General features: G+C 36.2%; 1 protein-coding gene across 7 annotated transcripts in view; it reads left to right on the top strand.

Moving 5' to 3' along the window:
- The window catches only part of iqsec2b (IQ motif and Sec7 domain ArfGEF 2b), a 68,247-nt gene that overhangs the window by 28,736 nt on the left and 14,927 nt on the right, over positions 1-24,584 (top strand). Inside the window, exon 1 of one of the 7 annotated variants that reach the window (XM_058783993.1) lies at positions 23,329-23,807. The exons of the other annotated variants lie outside the window; for them this stretch is intronic. Coding sequence (XP_058639976.1) covers positions 23,803-23,807 — 5 coding nt within the window. The 5' untranslated portion in view covers positions 23,329-23,802. Of the gene's footprint in view, positions 1-23,328; positions 23,808-24,584 lie in introns of those variants that run through there. 7 annotated transcript variants of the gene reach the window in all.

Here is a 24,584-nt window from a genome sequence, read left to right as displayed (position 1 = left end):
TGAGTATGTGGAATAGAAAATAACGTTAGAAATGAATCTCGGATGTGCTGTTTGTTTGTTGTGTATATGAGATGAGAGGACCGTATGCTGACTCTCTCTGTTTCAATCGCAATAACACTCGTCCTCCAAAACATTTCTATTTCTTCATTTCTTTTGTTTTTCTTTGCTGTTATTTTTGTTTTCCTCCTCTCGCTCTCATTTTGCTCTCTAATAAGCACAGATGCTCCCACACGTTGACACTGATCTTTAAACATCTATCATTTTACGAGTCAGGAGAAATATATCCTCTTCCCTCTCTTTCCCTGCCCTCAGCCACCCCCATAGTGAGCCTTTTGCACACTTTTTTTATTGTATTTTCTGTCTTTCTCCTCCCACTCTCCTTTCCTCCTCTGTGTGAGATCCTAGTTCTGTCCTTCAGCCACCTCTGTGTCTTCCTGTGAGCTTCCAAACTTCCATCCCGTGGTCTCCTCAAACACTGGATCCACTGTTCGCTGTGTAGGTGTTTCTCCAGTTATCCTGCTGCTCATCCCTGGATGCCTCTCTCTCTCCTCACTCACTCTCTGGCTGCATCTCAAATCCTAGTGTGCTGCCTGCCTAGACAGCATTTTTGGTTTGGTTCAGTTCATTTAGTTTTAACAATGCTGTCTAGGTTGGCAGTCCTTTGAGTTTGAATATTCAATTTCGGCATTTGAACAAGTCTACCATGGCACAAAAAAATGTCTTGGTTGGCAGTTTGCTAGGTTTTAAGTCTGAATGTTTTTGAATCATGAAATATCTACAATGCCCAAAAATCGCTGTGTAGGAAGGCAGCTCAGTAGATTTTGAGTTTGAGTATGCACCTGAAAATGGTCTGAACAGTAGAGTACGCACCTGAAAAATGCCCCAAAATTCTGTCTTTGTAAACAGATCACTAAAGTTTTGAGTTAAAAATATGGTTCTACAATACCCAAAAATGCTGTTTTCATTGGCAGCTCACTAGGTTTTGAGAACAGATGTTGAAATTGAACATTCAAACATGCTAATGATGCCTAAAATGCTGTCTATGTTGGCAGCTCACTGTGCTCACTTTTTTTATTTGAATGTTCAGTTTTAACATTCCATTGATATCCAAAACTTCTAAATAGGCAACTATTTAAAATATTTGAATCAAATATGATGCATGATACTAGAAATGGCATCTAGGTAGACAGCTCACCATTTTGAGTGTAAATGCTTAATTTAAACATTTAAATGCTCCCCTAACCAAACCAATCAGATGGCTCACACTTTTTTCAGTTTGAATGTTTGTTTGAAACACCATTATGATGTTTAAAAATGCTATCTTGGTAGGCAGTTCACTGTGTTTTCAGTCTGGACTTTCAAATCAAATGTTCAAACATGTCTGTGATGTGAGGGGAAAAAGATGTCTATGTAGGCAGCTCACCAGATTTTAAGTTGAGACATTAAAATCAAATGCTTGAATGTGTTTATGATGCCCAAATGTTATCTTTTGATAAGCAGCTTGCAAAGTTTTGAGTTGTGACATTCAAATCAAAATGTTCAAACATGCATTAAAAATGTTGTCTATGTAGGCAGCACAACAGATTTTGAATTCAAATCAAATAACCTCAAATAATGTCAGTGATGCCTAAAAATGCTGTCTAGTTAGGTAGCTCACTAGGTACTGAGTTTAAATATTTGATTAAACATGTCTATGATTCCCAAAACAGTAGTGTAGATAAGCTGCTCACCAGATTTTGAGATTAAATCAATGTGCAAACTGAATGTTCAAACATGCCTTCAATGCCTAAAATTGGTTACTAGGTTTGGAGTTTCATCTACTATAATCAAATATATCGTCCTTATGATGCCAAAAGTGTAATCTAGGTAGGCATCTCATTCAATTTTGAGCTTAAATACTTGATTCAAACAATTAAACATTTTATTAGTACCTAAAAATCCTGTTTAGTTAGGCAGCTCACTATACGTTTTAAGTTTGAACATTCAATTTGAACATTTTAGCATGTCTACAGTGTTGGCCAAAAATTCTGTCTAAGTAGGAAACTCACTAGGTTTTGAATTTGGGATATTGCAATCAAATGTATAATCATGCTTATGATGCATAAAAAAGCATCTAGATAGGAAGCTAACTCGGCTTTGAGTTCATATGCTTGATTCAAACATTTAAATGCCCCTAAAGTACTCAAAATAATGCTGTCCAGGTTGACAGCTTATTAGGTTTTGAGTTTGAACATTCAGGTTAAATGTTTTAACATTCTTATGATCCATAAGTAGGTAACTCAGGTACTCAGGAAAGTAGCCAACTCATTAGGTTTAGAGTTTCAGATATGAGCAAATGTATTATTGTGCAAATCATGCCTAAAATGCAGTCTACGTAGGCAGCTCACTCGGTTTTGAGATTGAATGCTTGATTTAAACAATTAAACACTTCATTAGTACCGGTTTAAGCAGTTTATAAGGTGTTGAGTTAAATGCTCAATTCAAACATTTAAATATTCCTGTATAATCCAGAAAATGTGGTCTAGTTAGCCTGCTCACTTAGATTTTTAGTTTGAATGTTCAAATCAAACATTCAGACGTGACTATGATGCCGAAAAAATAATGCCTAGGTTGTCGGCTCACTACATTTTCAGTCTGGAAGTTCAAATCAAATGTTCAAATGCATCTATGATGCAAAAAATGATGTGCATGTATAGGAAACTGACCAGATTTTGAGTTCAGACATTAAAATCGTGTGCTCAAATGTGCTTATGATGCCCAAATATTATCTTTTGGTTTGCAGCTCAAATAAAATGTTCAAACACATCTAAAAATGCTGTCTAGGTAGGATTTTGAGTTCAATTTGAGTTCAAATCAAATACTCAGATGTTTCAGTGATGCAAATGCTGTCTAGCTAGGCAGCTCACTAGGTTTTGAGACAGCCTTTCTCTTTTTTTCCCTCTCTCACTACGAAACCAATTTCCTGACCCTACAGCGTACCAAAGTAAAAGCAGGCGGTGAAGCGCTAGAAAGATTGAGGGGATGGAAAAGATAAACCGAGGTGTGAGGGAAGTGGAGAATCTAAATAGAGAGGATTGAGTCTTTCTTTAATTACAGTTAAGTGTGACAGGAACGAGATGGAAATCGAGCCTTATCTTTTAGCTTTGGAAAAGCAATGACTTGGTGCATAAATGTGTATGTGAAATGGAAAGCGAGACCCCTCAGGTGAGGCTATTACTCGTGCTTTAGCAGATAGGTGCGGGCTGTGGCGTGGGGGTAATAAATGTGGCTCTGTTGAAAAGCTCTTACTGTTGGTGTTGCGTAATCTTCCCACTGGGAGCTCGCTCTGGGGACTGACTGTCTCTCTCGCTGCCTTTAATTCAGTCTCTGTCACAGAACATTTACAGAGGTAAGATGCTGTTTAATCCCATGTCTATAATGATCTATAGCGACAATCCACATGATTTGCATATATACTGTACATTATAAACACTGTGTTGACTTCAAAGCAAAGACTTTCTGTGCTTTTTAGTTACTTTCCGTCATAGAGCAGAGAAAAAAAATGTATCCAGCCACATAAAACATCCAAGCTGAAGCCTCTGCCAGCTGGTGTGGACTGAACGAACATGCAAGTGGTAATTTACTATATCTTGCGCCCAGCCGCCCACTTACCTGCCTCAACAAGGGCTAAGCGTACGTTACGTCTGCTAATTAATATTCATGAACCGAGCTGTTAAGATTTATAATGATTCACTTTTCGTTCCTGCGCCCCAGTGTATTATCACCATAAAACTGAAACATTATGGTATATGTTATATAACATTTCAGGAGCAATTCATTAGCTTTTTATTAATGCATAGGCGTATTTACCTCATGATGGTGGTATTTGCATTCTTTCTCTCTTTGACCTTGTTTAGTGGGACTAAACAGGCAAATATTATGAAAATATTTTCCCCACATTGTTTAAGGCTGTACTAAATAGATTCATTCATGAGACCAATTAAAGAAAACGTGTCAAAGTGTTGTGACAGTATGTGGATGAATTCTGCTGCTAATGAATACACAAGTTTCACATGGTTTCTTTCTTCTTCTTTTTTTACACACACAAACACTAGCTATATATATTATATACTACCATTCAGAAGTTTGGGGTTGGTAAGATTTTTAAATGTTTTTGAAAGTAGTCTCTTATGTTCATCAAGGCAGGATTTTTTGATAAAGAATGCAGTAAAAACAGTAATATTGTGAAATTTTTATTACAATTTAAAGTAAGTGTTTTCTGTTTTAATATATATTTATATATGATGTAAGTAATTGTAAATGATTTTATATTCCTGTGATGGCAAAGCTGAATTTTCATCAGTTTTCAGTGTCACACGATCCTTCAGAAATCATTCTAATATGCTGATTTGCTTATTATCAATGAAATGAAAACAGTTGTGCTGCTTGATGTTTTTGTGGAAACTGTTATACATTTTTTTTTTCAGGATTATATAATAGAATAGAAAGAATAGAATAGAAAGTTCAAAAGAAAAACTTTTTTTAGAAATAGAAATTATGTTTTAATATAATTAGTAAAAGTAAAGTAAGTATCTTTACTGTCACTTTTGATGTGTATCCTTGCTTTTTTTCACAATTATAGTATCATAAAAGGTAAATTTCTTTCAAGAACATACTAGGACTCAATAATAATTGATAATATATATTATATTGCTAACTAGAGGCATAAAAATGATTTTTTTAATGGAGAAAATAAAAATAACTAAATTTTGAAAATTTGCTCATTCCGACGACTCATTTTGCCAACTCGGATGACATTTGCTTAATTTAAAAGCATGAAAAGGGGATGAATTTTAGTTTTATTGAAATTAAGGGAGACACTGCATATTTTACAACCCTGAAGGAAACATGTATTTGTATCACATGATGTTGTTGCCATGGTAAAATGAAAGGTTTTGGATCAGCATGTTTGACTGCTGTGGCTTTAGAACTAAATGCTAACGTGCTACAGATGAGTGACTCATGCAGCACAGCTGCTTTATGGAAGAGCATGTAGTGTTTCAGTGAAGACCACTTTACTGATTCTTCATTGTTCTTGGAGATGCTGCAGTATGAGACTGGAAATCTTCCCAAACTGAACTTGTGAGTGGCCGTTTGCTGTGGAAGCTGACAGAAGCGCTTAAACTGCATGTGGGCTGCCTTTGAATGTCAGCTGAATAGCAAATATCACGAGTGCATACTGTATGAAAAGGACCAAATAAAGGCATCAAGGGGAGAAAATACCATACGCATAATGAGCAGACTTACACAATGTGAAGATTTCAGTCACTGTATTGGTTAATGTAAGCCACTGGGGTGGTAGGAGTCTTTAGTTCCCTTTCTGAGCTCAAGAGTCCTCTCTCTCCATCTTTCTCTCGCTCTACTTCTCATTCACACATCAAACAATGCTGCTTTTTACATTACAGCAGGATGACCATTATTGCAAAGTATGACATTTGAATAGCTTTCTTACATCCAGACAAATATTCACATTCAAAGTGCACTCAGTAATTTCCTTATTTAAATATTTTACTTTATTTTTAAATATTTTTAAAAGAAAACTTGACAAAATTATATCACACTGGAGCTGCACAATATATTGTTACCATTTCAGTTATCGGCTAATTGTACTGATTTATTAAATTACTGGTCCATACTGTATATTCATGCTAATGTTGTCTATTTATATATTCTCCACAATTTAACATTTACTTAAAGACACATTAATAATTTAAAAACACTGTTAAATCTTTTTATCTTTAGCAAATCTTCACTTGTCGTGTTTGTTTGTTTGTTTTCAGATTTAACTGATTTTTAATATCAGCCATTGATAACAAAGGTTTGAACTAAACCATAAATATAATTTAAAGGGGAAAAACTAATAAATTAGCAAATATAAATAAAAATATAACAAATTTGAATATTTTTGTTCCAAGTTGATCCAAATTATCATTTTTCTTTTCTTCAATTGCTGCTAACACTCATTTTTAAGTAGAGCTCACATCACGTATTAACACTTTTAACTTTTAACATCTCATTACAGCGTCTATCTAACTTTTTCTGTATTGTATGAACTGCTTTTGCTTGTTTGTATGTTTCTGCTATCATCTGCTTATCTGCTTCTTTCTCTGTCCAACTCTGTCCCTTTATTTGGTCTCCACTCGTCCTTCCATCCCTTTCTGTGTCTTTCTCTGTCTCTCTCAGAGGTGTCAGACTACACTCATCCTCCAGCTGCTCCACAATCACTCATCTCTCCTCAGCTTCCACCTTCAGTTCTCATCAGCCAGCTAAAAGCCGCAGTCACCATCAGTTCTGCTGCCCTTCCAGGCTGGGCAGACCCGAGCCGCCCTCAAGAGCAGGCGCTCAGAGCGGGCCAGGTAAGGGCCAGCAGAGGGCCGACAGAGCCAAAATCCTCTAGTTCCCTTAGTTTCTGTACCCACAGCCTTCCTTAATGCCACTTCAGCCCATTTCCCCTCTTCAGATCCCCACAGCACCCTGAAGAGCCGTTTACAATTACAGCCGTTTGCAGTGACAAAGCGTCCTGAAGTCATTCATTCCAAATGAGAGTCATTTCCGACAACATTAGCAGCAGCAACTGTTGTCAATTTGACAAAGTAGAGCTCAACTTTATGCAAATGAGCAGCAACGCAATGCAGAAACTACCAATGGGAGTGCAGGAGGTGATCTTCCACCTCCCGATACTGTAGTTTTGTTGGTGACTGCATCACTGCTCATTTGCAAGTTAAACTGCACTAAACTTATAAGAGCTGTTGGCTCTCAATGGCCCATGTTTGAGTCCTGATCCCACTCATCTCTTACAACTATTTTCATGTCTGCACTCTAATGTTCTATAAATAAAAGTTAAAAAAAAGACTCTCCACAAATCACCAGCTCTCATTAAAATGTAAAGGTTTTGCTGCAAAATGCTGTGATTGTGAACACCGCTTTACACCATGATGCAACAAGTGCCCATTATCAAGTAATCCGTCCTCATAAAATCACATCCAGTCTGAACATATTCTATGCTTTCAGAAAACAAAAAAACATACAAAACTGTCACTGGGACAGTACCTTTTCAAAAGGTACTAATATGTACACCATAGGTACATGTGCCATTTAGGGGTAAATAAGGTACAAAGATGTACCTTTTAGCTTTTGTACCTAAGGGTACCACTCCAGTAACAGCTTTGTAACCTTTTTCCAAAAACTGCAGTGCTCAAACTTAATAATTAATATATTTTTTTCTGCTGGCCCAGTAGTTTAGATTTTAAATCAATGCACCACAAAAGAATGATCAATGTATAGCAATGCATTTTTATATTTGCTAGAAATATTTTTTTTTGTTTTGTTTTTGATTAAATATTGGATTTTCTTTAACACTTTTTTTCTGAAAAATAAATATGCTGTAAGTGAAACTCTTTAAATTCATAAACATGTGCTAGAGCAGCGTTTCCCAATACCAGTCCTCACGGTGAGGTTCACTTCGCAGGGCACTTACAGTCCAATAGAACAAACGTTGTACGTGATAAGAGATACATATGAAATATGACTGGGATTGGGAAACGCTGTGCTAAAGAACAGTGGGATATAATACAAACCATTACTGATCAGTTTAAACAGTAGTTTGATCACATTCCTACTAATGCTCTCAAGGTGATTGCAGTTTTTGCAGTTTTGACAGCTACATAACAATACCTTTGTGATAAATCAGCAGATTATACAATAATGGATGTAGAGGATCAGTGTCACACAATATACTGAATATACAGCTGTACAGCTGTGCTGTAACTCATAAAATCCTGAATATTCATATGCAATACTGTTCAAAAGTTTGAGGTTGGTAAGATTTTGTTGTTGTTGTTTTTAAAAGTCTCTTATGCTCACCAAGGCTTCATTTATTTGATCACAAATACAGTAAAAAGAGTAATTTTACAAATTATTACAATTTAAAATAACTTTTTTTCTATTGTAATATGTGACCCTGGACCACAAAACCAGTCATAAACGCCAATTTTTTTAAATTGAGATTTATACATCATCTGAAGGCTGAATAAATAAGCTTTCCATTGAATGTATGGTTTGTTATGATAGGACAATGTTTTGTTTGAGATACAACTATTTGAAAATCTGGAATCTGAGGGTGCAAAAAAATCTAAATATTTAGAAAATCACCTTTGAATTTGTCCAAATGAAGTTCTTAGCCATGCATATTACTAATCACAAATTAAGTTTTGATATATTTACGGTAGGAAATTTACAAAATATCCTCATGGAACATGATCTTTACTTAATATCCTAATGATTTTTGGCATAAAAGAAAAATCGATCATTTTGCACACTGTATTGTTGGCTATTGCTACAAATATACCCGTGCTACTTATTACTGGTTTTGTGGTCCAGGGTCACATATATTTTAAAATCAATTTAATGTGTCTTTGGTGAGTACAAGTAAAAATCTTACTGACCCTAACCTTTTGAATGGTAGTGTGAGCAGCACAGCTTAGAGTCAGGTAGAGTCAGCAGAACTTGTTGCTTTAACTTATCTTGACACGGGATGTTAGGACATGGTGTAATGCTTTCCAGTGTCTTGCAATCTGTTGATTCACCAGCAGTTTACCAAACACTCCACACTGCCCCTCACCCTTTGACCTTTGACCTGTTGCACTCATCCAAACTGCTGCTCTCACCTGTTGTGTCACATTTTGTGTGTGCCGTGTCCTTACTCTTGCCCTCGCTGTGAAGTGCTAAGAGAAGGACACTTCAGGGACTGCGGAGGAAGAAGTGATCACTTTAGCACTGTCAGAGAAGATGCTAGATGAGGCTTGTCAGACAGACGCTTGAGGAAGTGAGAGGTACCAATTAATGTCTTACAGTTTGACGGATGCCAGTCATATATAGTCGCTACCACTTTTTTACCTCACCCCCATCAATTCTTTTTCATTCAAATTTATTTATCTGTCCTTGTCCACCAGCGTCCCTCATTCCGTCTCTCTCTTCCTCCAGCGTCTCACTAACTCTGTGTACACGCAGGATCAAACATGGCTGGCTCAGTTTAAGCCTCACAGAACAGCCATGATTGAGAGAGAGAGTAAAAGAAGAGACAGACACAGAGTGTGTGAACTTGATCTGTCACTCTCTATCCTCTTTTCCTTAACTGTGCCATTTAAAGCCTCGTGCGCACGTCTGCTGGCAGAATGCCTCCCAAAATAAAAGCAACCTCATTATTTTAGACTCTGACAGACTCTCTCACTTTCTGATTTTCTTCACTCTGATGTCATGTTTCGTTCTTTAATTTAATTTAGTATCATTCTGAGTGTGATTCACTCAAAGGTTTGCGCTATTTAATTTGATGCAAATGAGAAAACGGTGCGATGGATTGAACTACAGTCTGTTCAATCGGCCTCATTCATGAAATGAGCAGACTTTTTGTGTAGTCATTCTAACGAAGATTTTTATAAGTGTTTTTAAGAGTATTTTTTTAAATGTTAGCTGCTACGAAAAACTGTACATCTGCTTCCAACCATGTGCTAATGTTGCTTAAAACAGTCAAATGTATTGTGTTCAAGGCCTACTTGCATTGATAACAATATTTACCATAAATTAGTTAAGTGTAAATAAATTTAATTAAAGTCACATCTGTTTTTCTTTTTATTATAGATTGTCATTATTCTGAGCATTGGTAGTAGTATACTGTAATTGAGTACTCTTTTTTTTTTTTTTGGTTTAATTAGTCTCCTATCAATATAATTTTCAATACTTGAGGCAAACCAAAGAATGGAGTATAGAAGATCCCACAGAATCCCTATGCTCATAATTAATGTAGTTGTAATTCATGGCCGTGGACTGGTTTTTCTCATTTTTATTAGATTTTTTAAATTTATTTATTTTTGTCTATGTTGATTTTAAAGTTGTATTTTATTTAAAGTAACGGAAATGTTTTTTGTTCTTTTTTTTATGGTTTTAGTTTTCATTTTAGTTAACTATAATCAGCCTGACACATATTACTTTGAAAATACACATATTTACCAAAGTTTCATGAATGAGGACCATTGTGTTCATTGGTATTGATAATTGATTTTAAAGTGTATCATTTTTTCAATGTAAAAATATGTCCCTTATCCTAAAATGCAGACAAATAAGCCATATGTGGGTTAGCTTCTTTAAAAAAAAAAAGGGGTATAAAACCTTGAGCTTAATTGAGAATTACTGGAGAATCGGCTCAGCTCAGCTCAGCTCAGCAACAGCTCAACTAATGGTGTGAGTTGAGGGTGGGGCTATTTGTCTGCCGACCAATGACAATGAGAGGATTCGGGAAACCTGTTTGGTGATGTTACACACTTCAGTTTTAATGAAAATGAAACATTAAAAATGTGTTTATGTACAGTAAGTATTTTCACTGGAAAAAACAACAACAGCAACATGGGTTGTGAAACAGATGTGACCAAGTAGATAAAGACAACAAACTAAATGACCGTCATAACCTAATTTTCATTCGCATTAACTTAAAAATGGCGCTTACACTGACTAATGTTTATACACTTTAGCTAAACAGTACCAAGCAATTGGATGTTTAAACATATACAGACAAACTATTTATAGATTTTCCAATTAGGCTAAAAGTTTTGTGATGCTCCAGTACAGATGATGCATGAAGCTGTAATTTAGCAACTAGTGGAATGTGTTATTCTGCCATCTAGTGGACACATTTGAGCAAAGCAGTCTGTCTGAGCACTGTGAATCTAACATATCAATGGTGCAGTAATTTCCTTTAGTTCATTACAGGTAGATAAAATTAAACTCAATAATTTTGTGTCTGTTTTTTCATGTTCTTTATGTGTTTTCATCCCTCTTTTTCTGACTTTCTGTCGCTGTATCTCCCTCTTTCAACTCTCTGACCCTCTTGTCCCTCATCATTAGTGAGGAAGAGGAGAAGGAGGAGGGTGAGAGTGATTCTGTCCATCAGTTCTGTTGCACCGCCTCCGGGTGCAGTAGCCCCTCCTCTCGCTAACCTGCAGCCAATCAGCATGAGTGGAACAGCTTGATTGACATTAGTTGCTTGAACTCTGTGATAACAGGACTTTATGATTCTTTTCGTACAGTTTTTGTTGAATAGCTTGCTGTCTCGATTAACTGCTGTTACATTTTGTTCTGTTAAGTAATTTGAAAACTTCTTAATCAAATCAATTGATAAATGAACACTGCATTCAGTTTCAGGTCTCGGTACAGAAATATCAGGTATAGTCAATAATGTTACTCTAAAATAAAGCTGCTTTATGTTTGAAAGAACATTGCACAGAGATACAGTGACTCTGCAGCCGTGTGTGATGTCTTTAAATTTGCTTAGTATTATAGACTGCCGACTATACTATAATATTCAAATAAAATATCAGTATAGTTGCTAGATTATTCTTTCCTTTTTATGCTGACATTTTAATATCAGTTAATCCCTATCATTGAGAACCTTTTTTTTGTAAATGAATGGTATCCAAAATGTCACTGTGCTTGCTGATTTTGTGTACACTGTGTTAACCTATTGTTCATAATTAATGTTTACTCTTGTTGTTTTCTCTTGTAGGAGGCATATATTAAAGCTGAATGTGCCACTGTGAATAAAGTCGATCATTATCAGGACACACTGACATTTTTGCCTGAAAATTTTAAAATATAGTGAATTTTCAGAAAATCTGAAGCAGGAAGTTGTGGTCAGAAAATGAGGAAAATGTCACAACATTGAACAGAAAATTACATGACAAAAATACTTTTTTTTTTTGCATTACACAAAACTTATATCAGTAGTAGTATAAATGTGCTGTCACATTTACCATTGTTTGGCAAACATTTTTCAGGCAATTGGGAATTTCATCAGAGAACAAAATATTTTCATATGTAGATTTATCAAAAGCGTTAAGCCCAGCTAACAGGGAATGTTTTCACAAATTTCACTAACAATTAATTTTTATATAAGTTATATAAATGTTAAGATGAAACATTCTTAAAGTAATGTTTCTGGAACGTTTTTATAACTTTATTAGTTAATGATTTATGTAGTGCCTTGGCATAATGTTGACAGAAAACGTTCTTAGAATATAAAAAATAAATATTCAAATAACGCTATTTTGGGTAAAAATAAAATCAGTAGAACGTTGTAAGAAACGTTTTTGTAACCTTAAAATAACATAATCACAGCAAGAAAACTGGACATGTCAGCATTTAGAAACATTTCAAAACAATGTTCCCATTTTTATAACCAAAATTTGTTACCTGAGAAGTTGCCTGAAAGCTGCTTGTTTTGAAAGCAACTTACTTTGCTACACTATTGAAAATAGACCTTAAATTTTGCTAATGTGACTGAACCTTAAAGGGATAGTTCACCCAAAAATGAAAATTCTGTCATTAATTACTCACCCTCATGTCATTCCAAACCGGTAATACGTAATAATTATTTGATCGTGGTAATATCATTGCTGTCTACAGAGGGTCAGACAGCTCTCAGATTCCATCAAAAATATCTTAATTTGTATTCTGAAGACGAATGAAGGTCTTACAAGTTTGGAACGACATGAGGGTGAGTATTTAATGACCGAATTTTCATTTTTGAGTGAACTATCCCTTTAAGTCATAGTGACACAATGGCAGTGTTTCCTGAGAATGACATAGATGTACAATAGTATATCCAGTTGACATTTTAATGTCATATATTTAATGATATGCTTACTGTATATGATATTTAAAGGGACAGCAGCACGCTATCAAACTTGTAGGCCACTAGAACTTGTAAGAATGAAAACGAGGTGCTATTATTGAAATGAAACTCACACATGATGTAGATATGAATAAACGTGATGACTGAAAACTCTGTGTTTATGTGAATCTTTCACCAGCTTTGTTCCTGAAGCTCATGAACTTTGCCCCGCCCCTTTTTGATTGCACACATGCTGTTCAGGAATGCATGTATGAAATGAAACCATTCCTTGCCCCCCTCTCTCTCCTCACTCCCGACGGTGTTAATATTGCGGCATTAATCACCATATGTGCGTCAGGCAGCTATATTTATACGCATTGTTTCCCCTGCGCTTGAGCTGTCAAAAGACTGTCAGAAATGTAGTCGTTCAACTCTGCAGTATGTGTGTTTGTATGTATGAGGGTGCGGTTGTGTCACATAGGATCAGTGTGAATGACTGACTGTCTCTGCAGCAACACGGTAAGTGTTCTTATGTTTGTCATATACAATATTGTCCTCAATGTCCATCACACAACAGAGTTGGTGGATTATTGAGATCAATATAAAAGTAATAAAGAAGTATTAGACATATTAGTACAGGCAGAACAAGTTTTTGTCTGAAGTTCAAGTAACTGGTCTAGGCAAATATATACAGTTTAAGTGTAAAAAACAAGTCTCAGCATTTCTATGCTTTTGTTTTTATGTGTGAATAGTGTTATTGTGTCAAAGAGGAGGAAATGCTGTGGCCATGTTTGCACTTTGGTCTTTTTATTTTTAGGACCATTATTTCCTGCCATATAATGTAGGTGATTTGAATGTGTTTACTGACTGTATGCTTATTATAGCCAGCAGCTAAAGAACAGGTGAACACGATTCAGGTAGAGCAGTGAGAGACAAGTAAAGGTATTTTTTGTGTTTGTCTGTGTGTCACGAAGAGATTGCAGGAGCTCCTTTGAGACCCTGAGCTGTGTGTGTGTGTGTGCAGGGGGGAATACAAGGAGAGGGAGAAAAAGAGAGTATATATGAGCTTTGAGGATGGATGAGGAATAATCAGCAGTATGGGACCTGTCTGACAGGATAGAGTGAATGCTGGAAAAGAGAGGAGGTAAGCACTTTATTAATACACAGACCCTCAGGACGGTATAGCTCTGGTCAAATGGATTGTGGGATTGCTTGCAGGCTCAGCTTGTGGTGGTTGTGTTCAGATGCGCTTGGCTGGTTCGTTTCATTTTTAGTAGTTTCATGTATGACCATATCTGATGAAAGTGATCTGTTTTTATCTAAAGGAATGCCTTTCTTCAACCGAAAGTTCACTTAAAATAAAAATAAATGAAATAAAAATGATCATAATATACTTAATCTCATGTCGTTCCAAACCTTTCTGACTTTCTTTATTCTGTGAAACACAAAAGAAGATATATTAAAGTATATTTTAACTGTTTTTGTCTATGTAATGAAAGAATTTAATTTAATTAAATTCATTTCAATTAGATCACTAAAATAAAAATCTTTTTTAACAATTTTTTGTCCTTGAATGAAAGTTAATAAAATGACCTAAATAGAATCTACACACGCCGTGCATTTCAGTAAAGTAAATATTTAATTTAATTTGAGCTAATTTGATTACGCATTCAGCCATCTAAATGCTTAATCATAAAACTGTATTACAAGCTCAGTTTAACATATTTTAGCACTTTAATTCCATTCTGCAGATTTTTCCCATAATGAGAGCAGTTTTTTTTTATATTCAGTTCCTTTTTCGTATTTTTCGTCTATTTTGCATAAGAATCTCTAATATTCTGTTTTCACTACTATATTCTATTTACCTACTATATACTATTCTGTTTAATTCACATCTTATTTCTTGATAGGTTATTATTTTACATGTTATTATGCATGTGTATCTTGTTCTTAATTCATAGTTAATTCATTTTTTGTTGCTTTGTGGGACAAGGAACTATAAGGATAATTATTTCACTACACGAATGTAATAGATACGTGACAAATAACATTTAACCTTGAAATGCTCCATCTGGAGCCGGCCTGTGGGTCATTTAAAAAAGGAAAAGATAATAATCACAGGCCCTCTGTAATTCTGTGATGTGTCGGCGTCAGTCAGTAATGAAAGTATTGGAACGGCAGCTGAAACACTTCACTGCGTTTACACACTCTGTGTGTGTGGTGTTTTAAACAGCTTTTCATCCTCGTGGACAACATGGATTAGTATGTCTGTATAGCACTGATTACACACTGGTTCTAGAATCAGAATCTGTGACTTTAAAAGGACTCATTTTGATCCTCTTTTTAAGCTGGTCTTGACAGCTGTTTCCTGCTGTTTGCCTCAATAACTCGCTGATTTTCTGTAATAATTCTTTCATCACATGCCTTTTGACTCTGTGAAGCTACAGAGCTATCAGAAATTATTCAGATGCTGTCAGTTTTCACACACTTTGTTAGAGAATTTTTGCTGTGCTTATTTGATCATATCACCATAGACTGACAAGATTGCAATATTTTAAGCACGTTTTTTAAAGAGAAGAAAAAGAAATGTGCAACCTTTTATTCAATACTTTCTGGAACCTTCTTTGGTTGCAGCTTTGTATTTGGTCAGTTTCTCCCATTATTCCCTGTCAGACTGTTTGGAGGGTTTTTTGGGGACTTTTCTGTGTTTGATTGGGCCTCTTGAGGACATCCAGACACTTGTCCTGAAGCCACTTCAGCATTGTCTTCAGGTCATGTCATGTCATCCTGCTTAATGGACTGAAATGGACCCTTGTTCATTTATTTTTTAAACCCTAGATTGAAGCATCTAATGAGAGTTCCTTGGCTTTGAATGTGGCTGCCCTGCCACTTTAAATTAAGAATTTGAAACTAACTTTGAAGTTAATATTTATACGCAATGCAAATGTGTGGCATGTCCACTTTTCAATCATAGCTGTCAACATAGCACATTATTGAAATATTTGTTCTAGTTCATGTTTTAGCATGTTATTCACTCTTGCTCAGAGTGCTGACTGTAAAAGCACTGTAAAAAGGTGTCTTCCCACCCATTAGAATATAATCAGAGACTAATTACGTCAAGGTGTTTGAAGACAATGAATGCAGATCACAGCCCACAGTCTCACCCAATTACACAGCAATTACAGCTCATTATCAGCAGGGATGCCTTTCACGTTTCTGGTGACCTGTACTGCCTCTGAACTAATATGACAGATAATATCGCAAAGGTCACATTTGAATGGTGTTACAAAGTGTATTTATAAAGCACATTTAAATATTGAAATCATTACAGCAATAGCATGTTCTGGAAGCTTCTACACAATGTTATATATAGCAATTTATTTTTTCCTTTGTTTTAATGGTATTTTGTTAAACAACACAAAAATGGCCTCAAAAGTATTTGCTTAAAATGTCAAACCAATTGTCATCTGCAAATAAATTATGTTAGACCTTTTCTCTTATAATTTCACAATCTAAAAGTGCCCAATTACTTATCTTCATTTTGAACAACATATTTGTTTTATAGCTTCAGACTTTTTTGTTAAAAGGATAGTTTACCCAAAAATGAAAATTCTGTCGTAATTTACTCACCTTCAAATTGTTTCAAACCTGTATGAGTTTCTTTCTTCTGTTGATCACAAAAGAAGATGTTTTGAAGAATGTTGGTAAGCAAAAAGCCATTGACTTTCATAGTATTTTCTTGCCATACTATAGAAGTCGATGGTTACACACATTCTTCAAAACATCTTCTTTTGTTCTCAACTCAGAAACTTGACTGTGAGTAAATGATGACAGAATTTTCATTTTTGGGTGAACTATCCCTTTAAATGTTTGGTTTGAAAGGTCTATTTATGCTGTCTTTATTTACATAAATGCCACTTAGTTTGGCATTTTTAAAAATTTGGTTCAAGTACCTCTTGAGGCCACTGAATATAAACTGTCTCTGGTGTCTCTGGTGTCTTTGCTTTGCAGAGCAAAATATGCTGAGCATTTAGTTCTTTGAAAAGTTTAATTGGACATATTATGTTTCTGATGCAACCTGCTCAGCAAGTTACTGCAACATTCCTATCTGTTTAACAAACACCAAACTGCTTCCCCCTGAACTGAAAGCAAGAATAAAGATAAATCTCTTATAACACTGGAGAAAAATAGCAACAAAACGCATGCATTAACATACTATATCGACTTACATAATTCCTTTATCCATTCTTAATAAAGCACTGATATTGATTATTCAGCTACATATTGTTAAATGCTTGTGGGTCAGTAAGTTGACGTTTGCAGTATCGTAAAAGAGAATAATAAAAGAAAAATCATTAACCCATCATGATCATGTGGCTTAATTAAAGGTCAGGTGGCTGCTCTGTCAGTGTTATACTGTTTTGTTCTTCATTAGAAAATGCAAATATGAAACAAATAAAGAAAATGAAGAATACTACATTTTTTGAAAAAAACAGCTAAACATAAAAATGAAAAATGAATAATCTATTTCTCCTTATACTGTGGATCTGGGTGATTTAGTAACTTTAGGCATAAAAACAACAAACTTGTCTAACTACCAGTGTTGCAATGTCCTCTCATTATAAGCAACTTTGGGCTTCTTCTTTCTTGCAGTGGTTTCTAAATGTGGCCATAGTGGGATGTGGGTTTTTTTGAGGGGGGGGATTATTTATACAATACAGTCACATATTTGGGTCAGTGCTAGTGCTTGGCCCACCTACTGTTCAAGACATAATATTATTTGTCCTCTTGTAGACTTTCCTGGTCCCCTACACCAAAACCGATTTAAATGGACACTCATATATATAAAATCATATGACTTTGCTAAAAAGAACATTATTTTGTGTATTTGGTGTAATGCAATGTGTTTATGCAGTTTAAGGTACAAAAAACATTATTGTTGCTCCTCTGAGAAGCGAGGCATGCTCTGATTGGCCAGCTATCCAGTGTGTTGTGATTGGCCGAATACCTCAAGCATGAGACGGAAATGTTACGCCCCTCACCGTATTGTGATGCCGTGTCCCGGGACAACGACACAAAAACAATAAAACCCAGTAGAAATTAGGCATTTGTTGCATTCAGTGAGGACATAATTACTGATTATAATGACTAAACCCCAAATCACGTGGGGCCAAAAACGTGTTTTTTAAAAATTATTTTATGTTAGCAGTGAGCATTCTGCACGCTGTTTATGTGCCCCGGGCGCATCGCGTTTTTGCAGGAGCGCTCTGAGCTCCTAAAGTTGAAAAAAAAGTAACTCTGAGTGGAAAAGCGCCGCACGTCATCGCGTTTTTTTCCATTGTTCAATCGAATGAATGGAGAGGCGGGCTTTCTGTTGTGGTGATGAAAGTTTACCGTTGCTTAGAAAGTCCGGAGACTGCAATAATGGATGAGAAACGTGTGGTGTCTGTTGCGGGTTTTACCCGGAGCTGTATTTTTTAAGGTTTTTTGTTAATATGACTGTTTACTTAACAGCAAAAAACAAAGATTTTAGAGCGCTATTATCCTTTGATTAGACTGACAGGACAGCTGATTTGGAAGTTGCCTAGCAACATAAAAAAACGCAGCGGTACGTAAACATTACCAGAGCTGTGACCGAAACCACTCCCTATCCACTATATAGTGCACTATATCGGGTGTCAGCCATTTTGTAGTGCTGTCCGAATTCTGAGTGAACGACTTCATTCCCTACATTCGTTCACTACTTTTTACCCACAATGCATTCTGATTTCGAGTGTACAACCCATAGACATATAAATACTATTTATTATGTCTATGGTACAACCGATGTACACTCGCTGAAGCACTATTTCCCACAATCCAATGCGGAGAACCGACGAGCTGTTAGAGCGAGCGGGAGCGAGCGAGTTTGAACGAGAGATGCCGTTTAATTTGCAAAAATGATGAATTTGGTGGATTTTTAAAAATGTTCGTTGGTAGTGTATTCATTCTGATGTCAAATTAACGGTCGTTCGAGGGCGCTCTACGGTCATCTTATTTGAGTGCAAAAATGCTGCTCGAGAGAGTTTCAAGATACTACAAACAATAAATACATACAATTATTAATATGTGCTAATGTGAGTTTATTTTTGTTGACAATATTTTAATAGTATTTAATGATTATGACCATATTACAGAACAAATGAATAATATACCATCAATGAAACCACAAAGCTGATTACAATAGTCATTTTAAGTGTTATTGCTATTAATATTATTTTCTAAAATGAGGTACATGAAATATAAAAGTACATCTAAGATGTTTTTGCAACAGCCAAGTCTCACGCGCAGTGTACACGTCACCGTCCGAATCCGTTCACTTCATTTAGTTCACTCCTTTCTAATATAGTGCACTCAACTGCCTTACACTATATAGGGATTAGTGAATGAGTGAACGAGTGAGCGATTTCGGACACAGCTCATGTCTGCATTTGTGATCGGAGAAACGACAAACAACACTCTACACTGCTTAAAACTCGCATTTGAATAGTCAGTGGCAAATTCTTCAAATAAGAAAACATACTTACAGGCTGTGAGTCAGAAGCGCCAAACTGTCCTTGCAAAGTTGGAATTGCCCCACTTTATAGAAACAGCCTTCGTGCACAGCTGGCAGGCAACTCCCAGGTTCAGGAAATAGTCCTCCTTAAAATCCGCTGCACACACTCTAATATTTAGATTGAACTGTTCTGGAACAGTGTTGTAAATACAACTTAATCACTGATTTCTAGTTGTGTCCTCTTTTGGAAGCCCAAACAATAGTGCTGGGCGGTATACCGGTTAAAATGCCGCAATACCGGTGTTATTTAAATAACGTTCGGAACGCGACACACTGTTTGAGAGGGGTCTCTTTCCACTATTGCATTGTGGCAAGAACGCAGCTGTATGTGTTACTAAGCGTGAAAGTTCTGAAGCTGTAGAACTAGTAGAACGTGATGACACAGAAGAACTCATCCACAATATCCACCGCGCGCCGCCACCAGCTCCCGCGTCTCACACACACGAGCGAGACTTTAGCACTATATTTAGCAACTTTCAGACCCTTTTAGCGGCTTTTTTTCCATAGAATATACAAACTGACAAACCTAGCGAATGTTTTGGATAAACCTTAGTTATGGTTCAGTTGGAAGATGTCGCCAGTGCTGCCCCGCGAGCGCGAGATCTGACTCCTGGCGCAGTGTCGCCTCTCTCGGCATCTGTTCTGTGCAGCGAGCGGCAGCGAAGCACCGCATTCAGCTGGCCGTACCGCGACTGTTTGGAATTATAAATATGAGCATAGTTCGTCTGTTAATATTATGCACTTTTTTTTTTTTAGTTTACTCAGACGCAGGCATGCTGCATGAGACAAAAAAGTAATATAACCAAAACCACCGCATAGTATAACGTTAGATGCAAATAAGAATGACTCCTGGTTAACATGTATTAATGGGTCGTGTTAAGTCACTATTTAGTGTGGAATTTTTCTACAATATTCGCTCATCATGACAGTAAAATAGGGCATTCTAAGTCAATCTACTGCAGTTTTTCCTCTCTCAATCAGTAGAAAATGTGGTTAACACCCGATCATGCATGAAAAAAAATAATACCGTCATATACCGTGAAACCGGTATAATTTTGAAAAATACCGTGATATACATGTTTGATCATACCGCGCAGCACTACCAAACAATGTAGTTTTGCTTTCACAACAAAACATACAGCATCTCCAGCAACAATACTACAGCTAGAATAAAAATCACCCCCTCTTTCTTTGCGTATACATTTGGGTGGTGTTTTGCAAATCTTCCCACACCATGATGTAGACATGTGGGGGCGTGTTTGAATGAGGCCGTTTTAGGAGGGCGTGGTCGAGTCTTAACTTTTATAAAGAATATCTCTTTGGTTTTGAGACTTTAGTCTTTGCAACTTCAAGGATGTTATCTATGCACAAACAGCCTGTAACACTCCAAAGAGAAAGGAAAACTTAAAATCGCATCTTATGACCCCTTTAAAAATTCTTTGTTGCTGTGCAAATATATAAACTTCTTGGTTATAAATAATTATTTTAAACTCAATACAGTAAAAAAAGAAATCAAGGAACATGACTTCATGAACCATGATTAACATAATGAATTCATCCCTTTTTTGTCATTTCTAATGCAAGTTTTTCCTCTTTCTCCTACAGTTAAAAAAAAGATTAAATGTTTTAGCATGCTAGCTATATTTAAATATTGATGAATGCTATATTCCACGTTTACGTCATGCACACAGCTAGGTATATTTGAATACACTCTTAAAAATAAAGTTTCCGAAAGGGAATTTTCACAGTGATGCAATTGAAGTGCCATTTTTGGTTCCCCAGTGCCTTTCAGTGAACAGTTATTAAAAGAACCATTTTTTCAAGAACATTTTTCCACTATAAAGAACGTTTTATGGTATGTTAAAGGTTCCATAAATGATATGGAACCATAGATACCAATAAAGAACCTTTATATTTAAGAAGTAGTATATGTTATATATCTCTTGTAGCATTCAAAGTCTTACAATCTTACAACCTGCAACTTATCCACCAACACCCACGGTTACTGTATTAGTGCTCTGTATCTATAGCAACACTCTTTCTAATGACTGCCTCGCCTCCCACGGTGGTCTCACGGCAACTGTCACTAAGCAACCCTACCTCACTCACTCCTACATGTGTGTGAGAGAGAGAGTGGGTGGGAGGAGTGGGAGGAATGGGGAAAAGGAAGATGTGAGATGCAAGATGACAATTTTATGAGCAGATGTTATAGCAGCATTCCCAGAATAAAACAGCACTACAGGTTTGTCATTGCATGTAGGCAGCAGATGCCAGATTGGGCTAAATTGAGCCAATTTACAAACTAGTATTAAAGTAAAACAGATGTAAAGCTAGTTTTAGTGCATTGCTATGTGGTTGCTCAAACCTCTGTGATATAACTGGCAGCTTTCAGCTGTTTATGGGATCTACATTTATGCAATTGTAGGTTTCAAGCCACATGACAGCTAGAACTACAAAACCAGTAGAAACCCAGTTAAAGCCTATAAACTAATATTGTGTATGTCTGAAAAGTTGTAGCTACACACACATAGCTGTGAAGTATATCAATGGCACTTTTCAGACCGTGGAAATGTGATGCCATCTAGCAATGAATATTTGCAAAGAAAACAATTACATCATTGCAAATGCTTGAATAAATTCACTTAGTGCTGATAGTGAAACTAAAATTTGTTTTCTGTCAAGTATTTCTTCTCATGTCGTTCCAAAACATGAATGACCTTCTTTCTTTCCATGGAACACAAAATAATATAATTTAATGAATATTTAGTTAAGGAATTCAATACATGACTGTATATTGTGCTTAAATGCCTAATAAAGCATGCAGGACTATCAGCTAAAAAGTGCATGTGGATCAAGTTTAATAGTAAAATTGTAGTGGCCGCCATTGCTCTCCAGTCCAGTAGGTGGCAGAATTGTTCACCGGCTTTTTCTGTCATTTCTATGTAGCAATGTAAAAGGTGTATTTACATCACCTGCTGAACTGGAAGGAAGTGCTGGATGGCGCACAATGATGGCCCTCACGATTTTACTATTAAAATGGCTTAAATATCATTGTTGGGAGTCATGCAGGTCTGGAACAACATGAGTAAATAATGAGAGAATTTTCATGTTCGAACTATTCCTTTAATAACAAACACATTGCTTCAGGCCAATGATCTGATACTATTAGAAATATTGGAATACATTTGCAACTATTTGGTCATTGATATAAGTTAACTTACTTTTAAGTACACAGAGGAAAATTATATCGCTCCATGATATTTCAAGAGATTTAAATGAAACTAAGAACTCAGCTCATTTAAAGGGATAGTTCACCCAAAAAGGAAAATTTTGTTGTCATTTACTCACCCTCATGTTGTTCCAAACCTAAATAAGCTTCTTTCCTTGTGCTGAACACAAAGAAAGATATTTTGAAGAATTTTGAAGAAACAAACAGTTGTCGGTCCCCATTTACTTCCATAGTAGTCTTAAAAATATCTTCTTTTATGTTCAACATAAAAAAGAAGCTCATACAGGTTTGGAACGACGAGAGTGAGTAAATGATGACAACATTTTCATTTTTGGGTGAACTATCCCTTTAAGCATCTGTTTTGTCTCAGATGTTTCTCCTAAAAATATGAAGACGCAAATATGACAATTCTTGTTGTACAGTTGAGTGCTATAAAATTATTTTGTATTGTTTGGCTTAGACGATTATGAATATGAGAAATGTTTGAGTTTGTATTTACATTTATTTTCGGCCTTATTCATTTTGCCAAATATGAACTCAATCTGAGACATTTCTGAAAAAATTATTAAACGTGAGATTACTGGGGTGTTTTTCTCAAGAGAAATTGAGAAACTTTTTTTGATCTCATTGCATCTAGGAGAAACAATTAAGAGATCTCATTTATGATTTTGCTTTCCTATGGGTACAGCTGCCACAGTACAGCTCAAAAGGCAATTGCTGTATCTTCCTTTCCCCCTTCAATCTTTTGTTCACTCCATACAAATACAGGAAACCACCCATATTAGGGGTGGAAAATACAACAGACTAGCGAAATGGAGAGAGAGGGACACTGCTTTTTATGACCATCATAGACAATTACCACAAACACCTGTGTGAAAAACTAGAAAAAGACGATAAATATAAAGCATTGCAGGAGATCCTTAAGCTGATTGGCCAGAAACTCCAGCCTCAGTGACATATCTGGTCACTCTTTCCGAGCTACTGACTTCAGTGAACTACACCAGCGCACTTTGTGTAATGTAAATAAAGGGAGGGAGAGAGAATAGGAGGAGGAAGGGTTTAAGCACTGCCATGTGACTATGTGGTGGTGACCTCCTGACAGTCGGTCATAACTGCAGAACGACTCTAAAGCCACAAAGTTCAGCGTTTGGTGAATTCCAGGAGGTTTCAGCAACTCCTTGCCAAATTTGGACTTGAAGGAAGCGAAACCTCCCTCTCACTCTCAGGGTGGATGTTCATGTGCATGGGTTTATGCACCTATTTGGGTCTTTCTAGTAAATGTGGTAAGTGTACAGTTAAAGTTTCCTTTTTTATTTAATCCTAACATCTGCTGTTGTGTTATAAGCCTGTTAGGTTTCTGTTTTCCTTCATACAATAGAGGGCAACAGGAGTGTATTGTGCTTTTGTACAAACTGGCCCGTTCTGGACAGGTGTGTAATGGTTACCTGTTGTTACATGTGATAAACAGCAAAACAAGGGTTATTTGCATCCATTGCCAAAGTGTCTTTGTGTGGGCTTGAGAGAGTGAGAATCATTTAACAAAAACGAGAATAGTTTCGTAAGACGTCTGAATTGCAGTACATTAGCATTATATGATAATATCTTGCCTTCAGTAACCTCCTCTGACTTAGTCATACAGAACAGGAAGTTGCCTGCAGTGATTCAGAAGTACCCACACACTGTCCTGTCAGAAAGCTGTGTCAGGAATATGAGTTCAGATCACATGTTGTTGTGTTTCCCATGGCAAACCTAAGGGTCAACGCCTCTGCACTGGGATGACTGACCCTGTGAACTGAGCTCCTGTGTCAATCGACTGTTTGTTCTTATTCTGTAATTTCTTATGCAGTGGTGTTTGCAAACTCTAACACAAAGTATTAAAAGTCAGTGTGTAACTTGTTTGTGCTACCGGCATAAATGATACCTCAATTTGTGTGGATTGCTGAGGAGAAGTATGTTATTACTTTTCCAAGCAACTGGGAAAAAAAAAAAAACATTAAATTACATTGAATTGACAGGATGTAAGCCATATCAAGTGAAAGTCATAAGTAGGCATAGCAACA

The sequence above is a fragment of the Onychostoma macrolepis genome, chromosome 08 (genome assembly GCF_012432095.1).
Source record: "Onychostoma macrolepis isolate SWU-2019 chromosome 08, ASM1243209v1, whole genome shotgun sequence".
NCBI classification, from domain to species: domain Eukaryota; kingdom Metazoa; phylum Chordata; class Actinopteri; order Cypriniformes; family Cyprinidae; genus Onychostoma; species Onychostoma macrolepis.
This window is presented reverse-complemented; position numbering and strand designations above follow the sequence as displayed.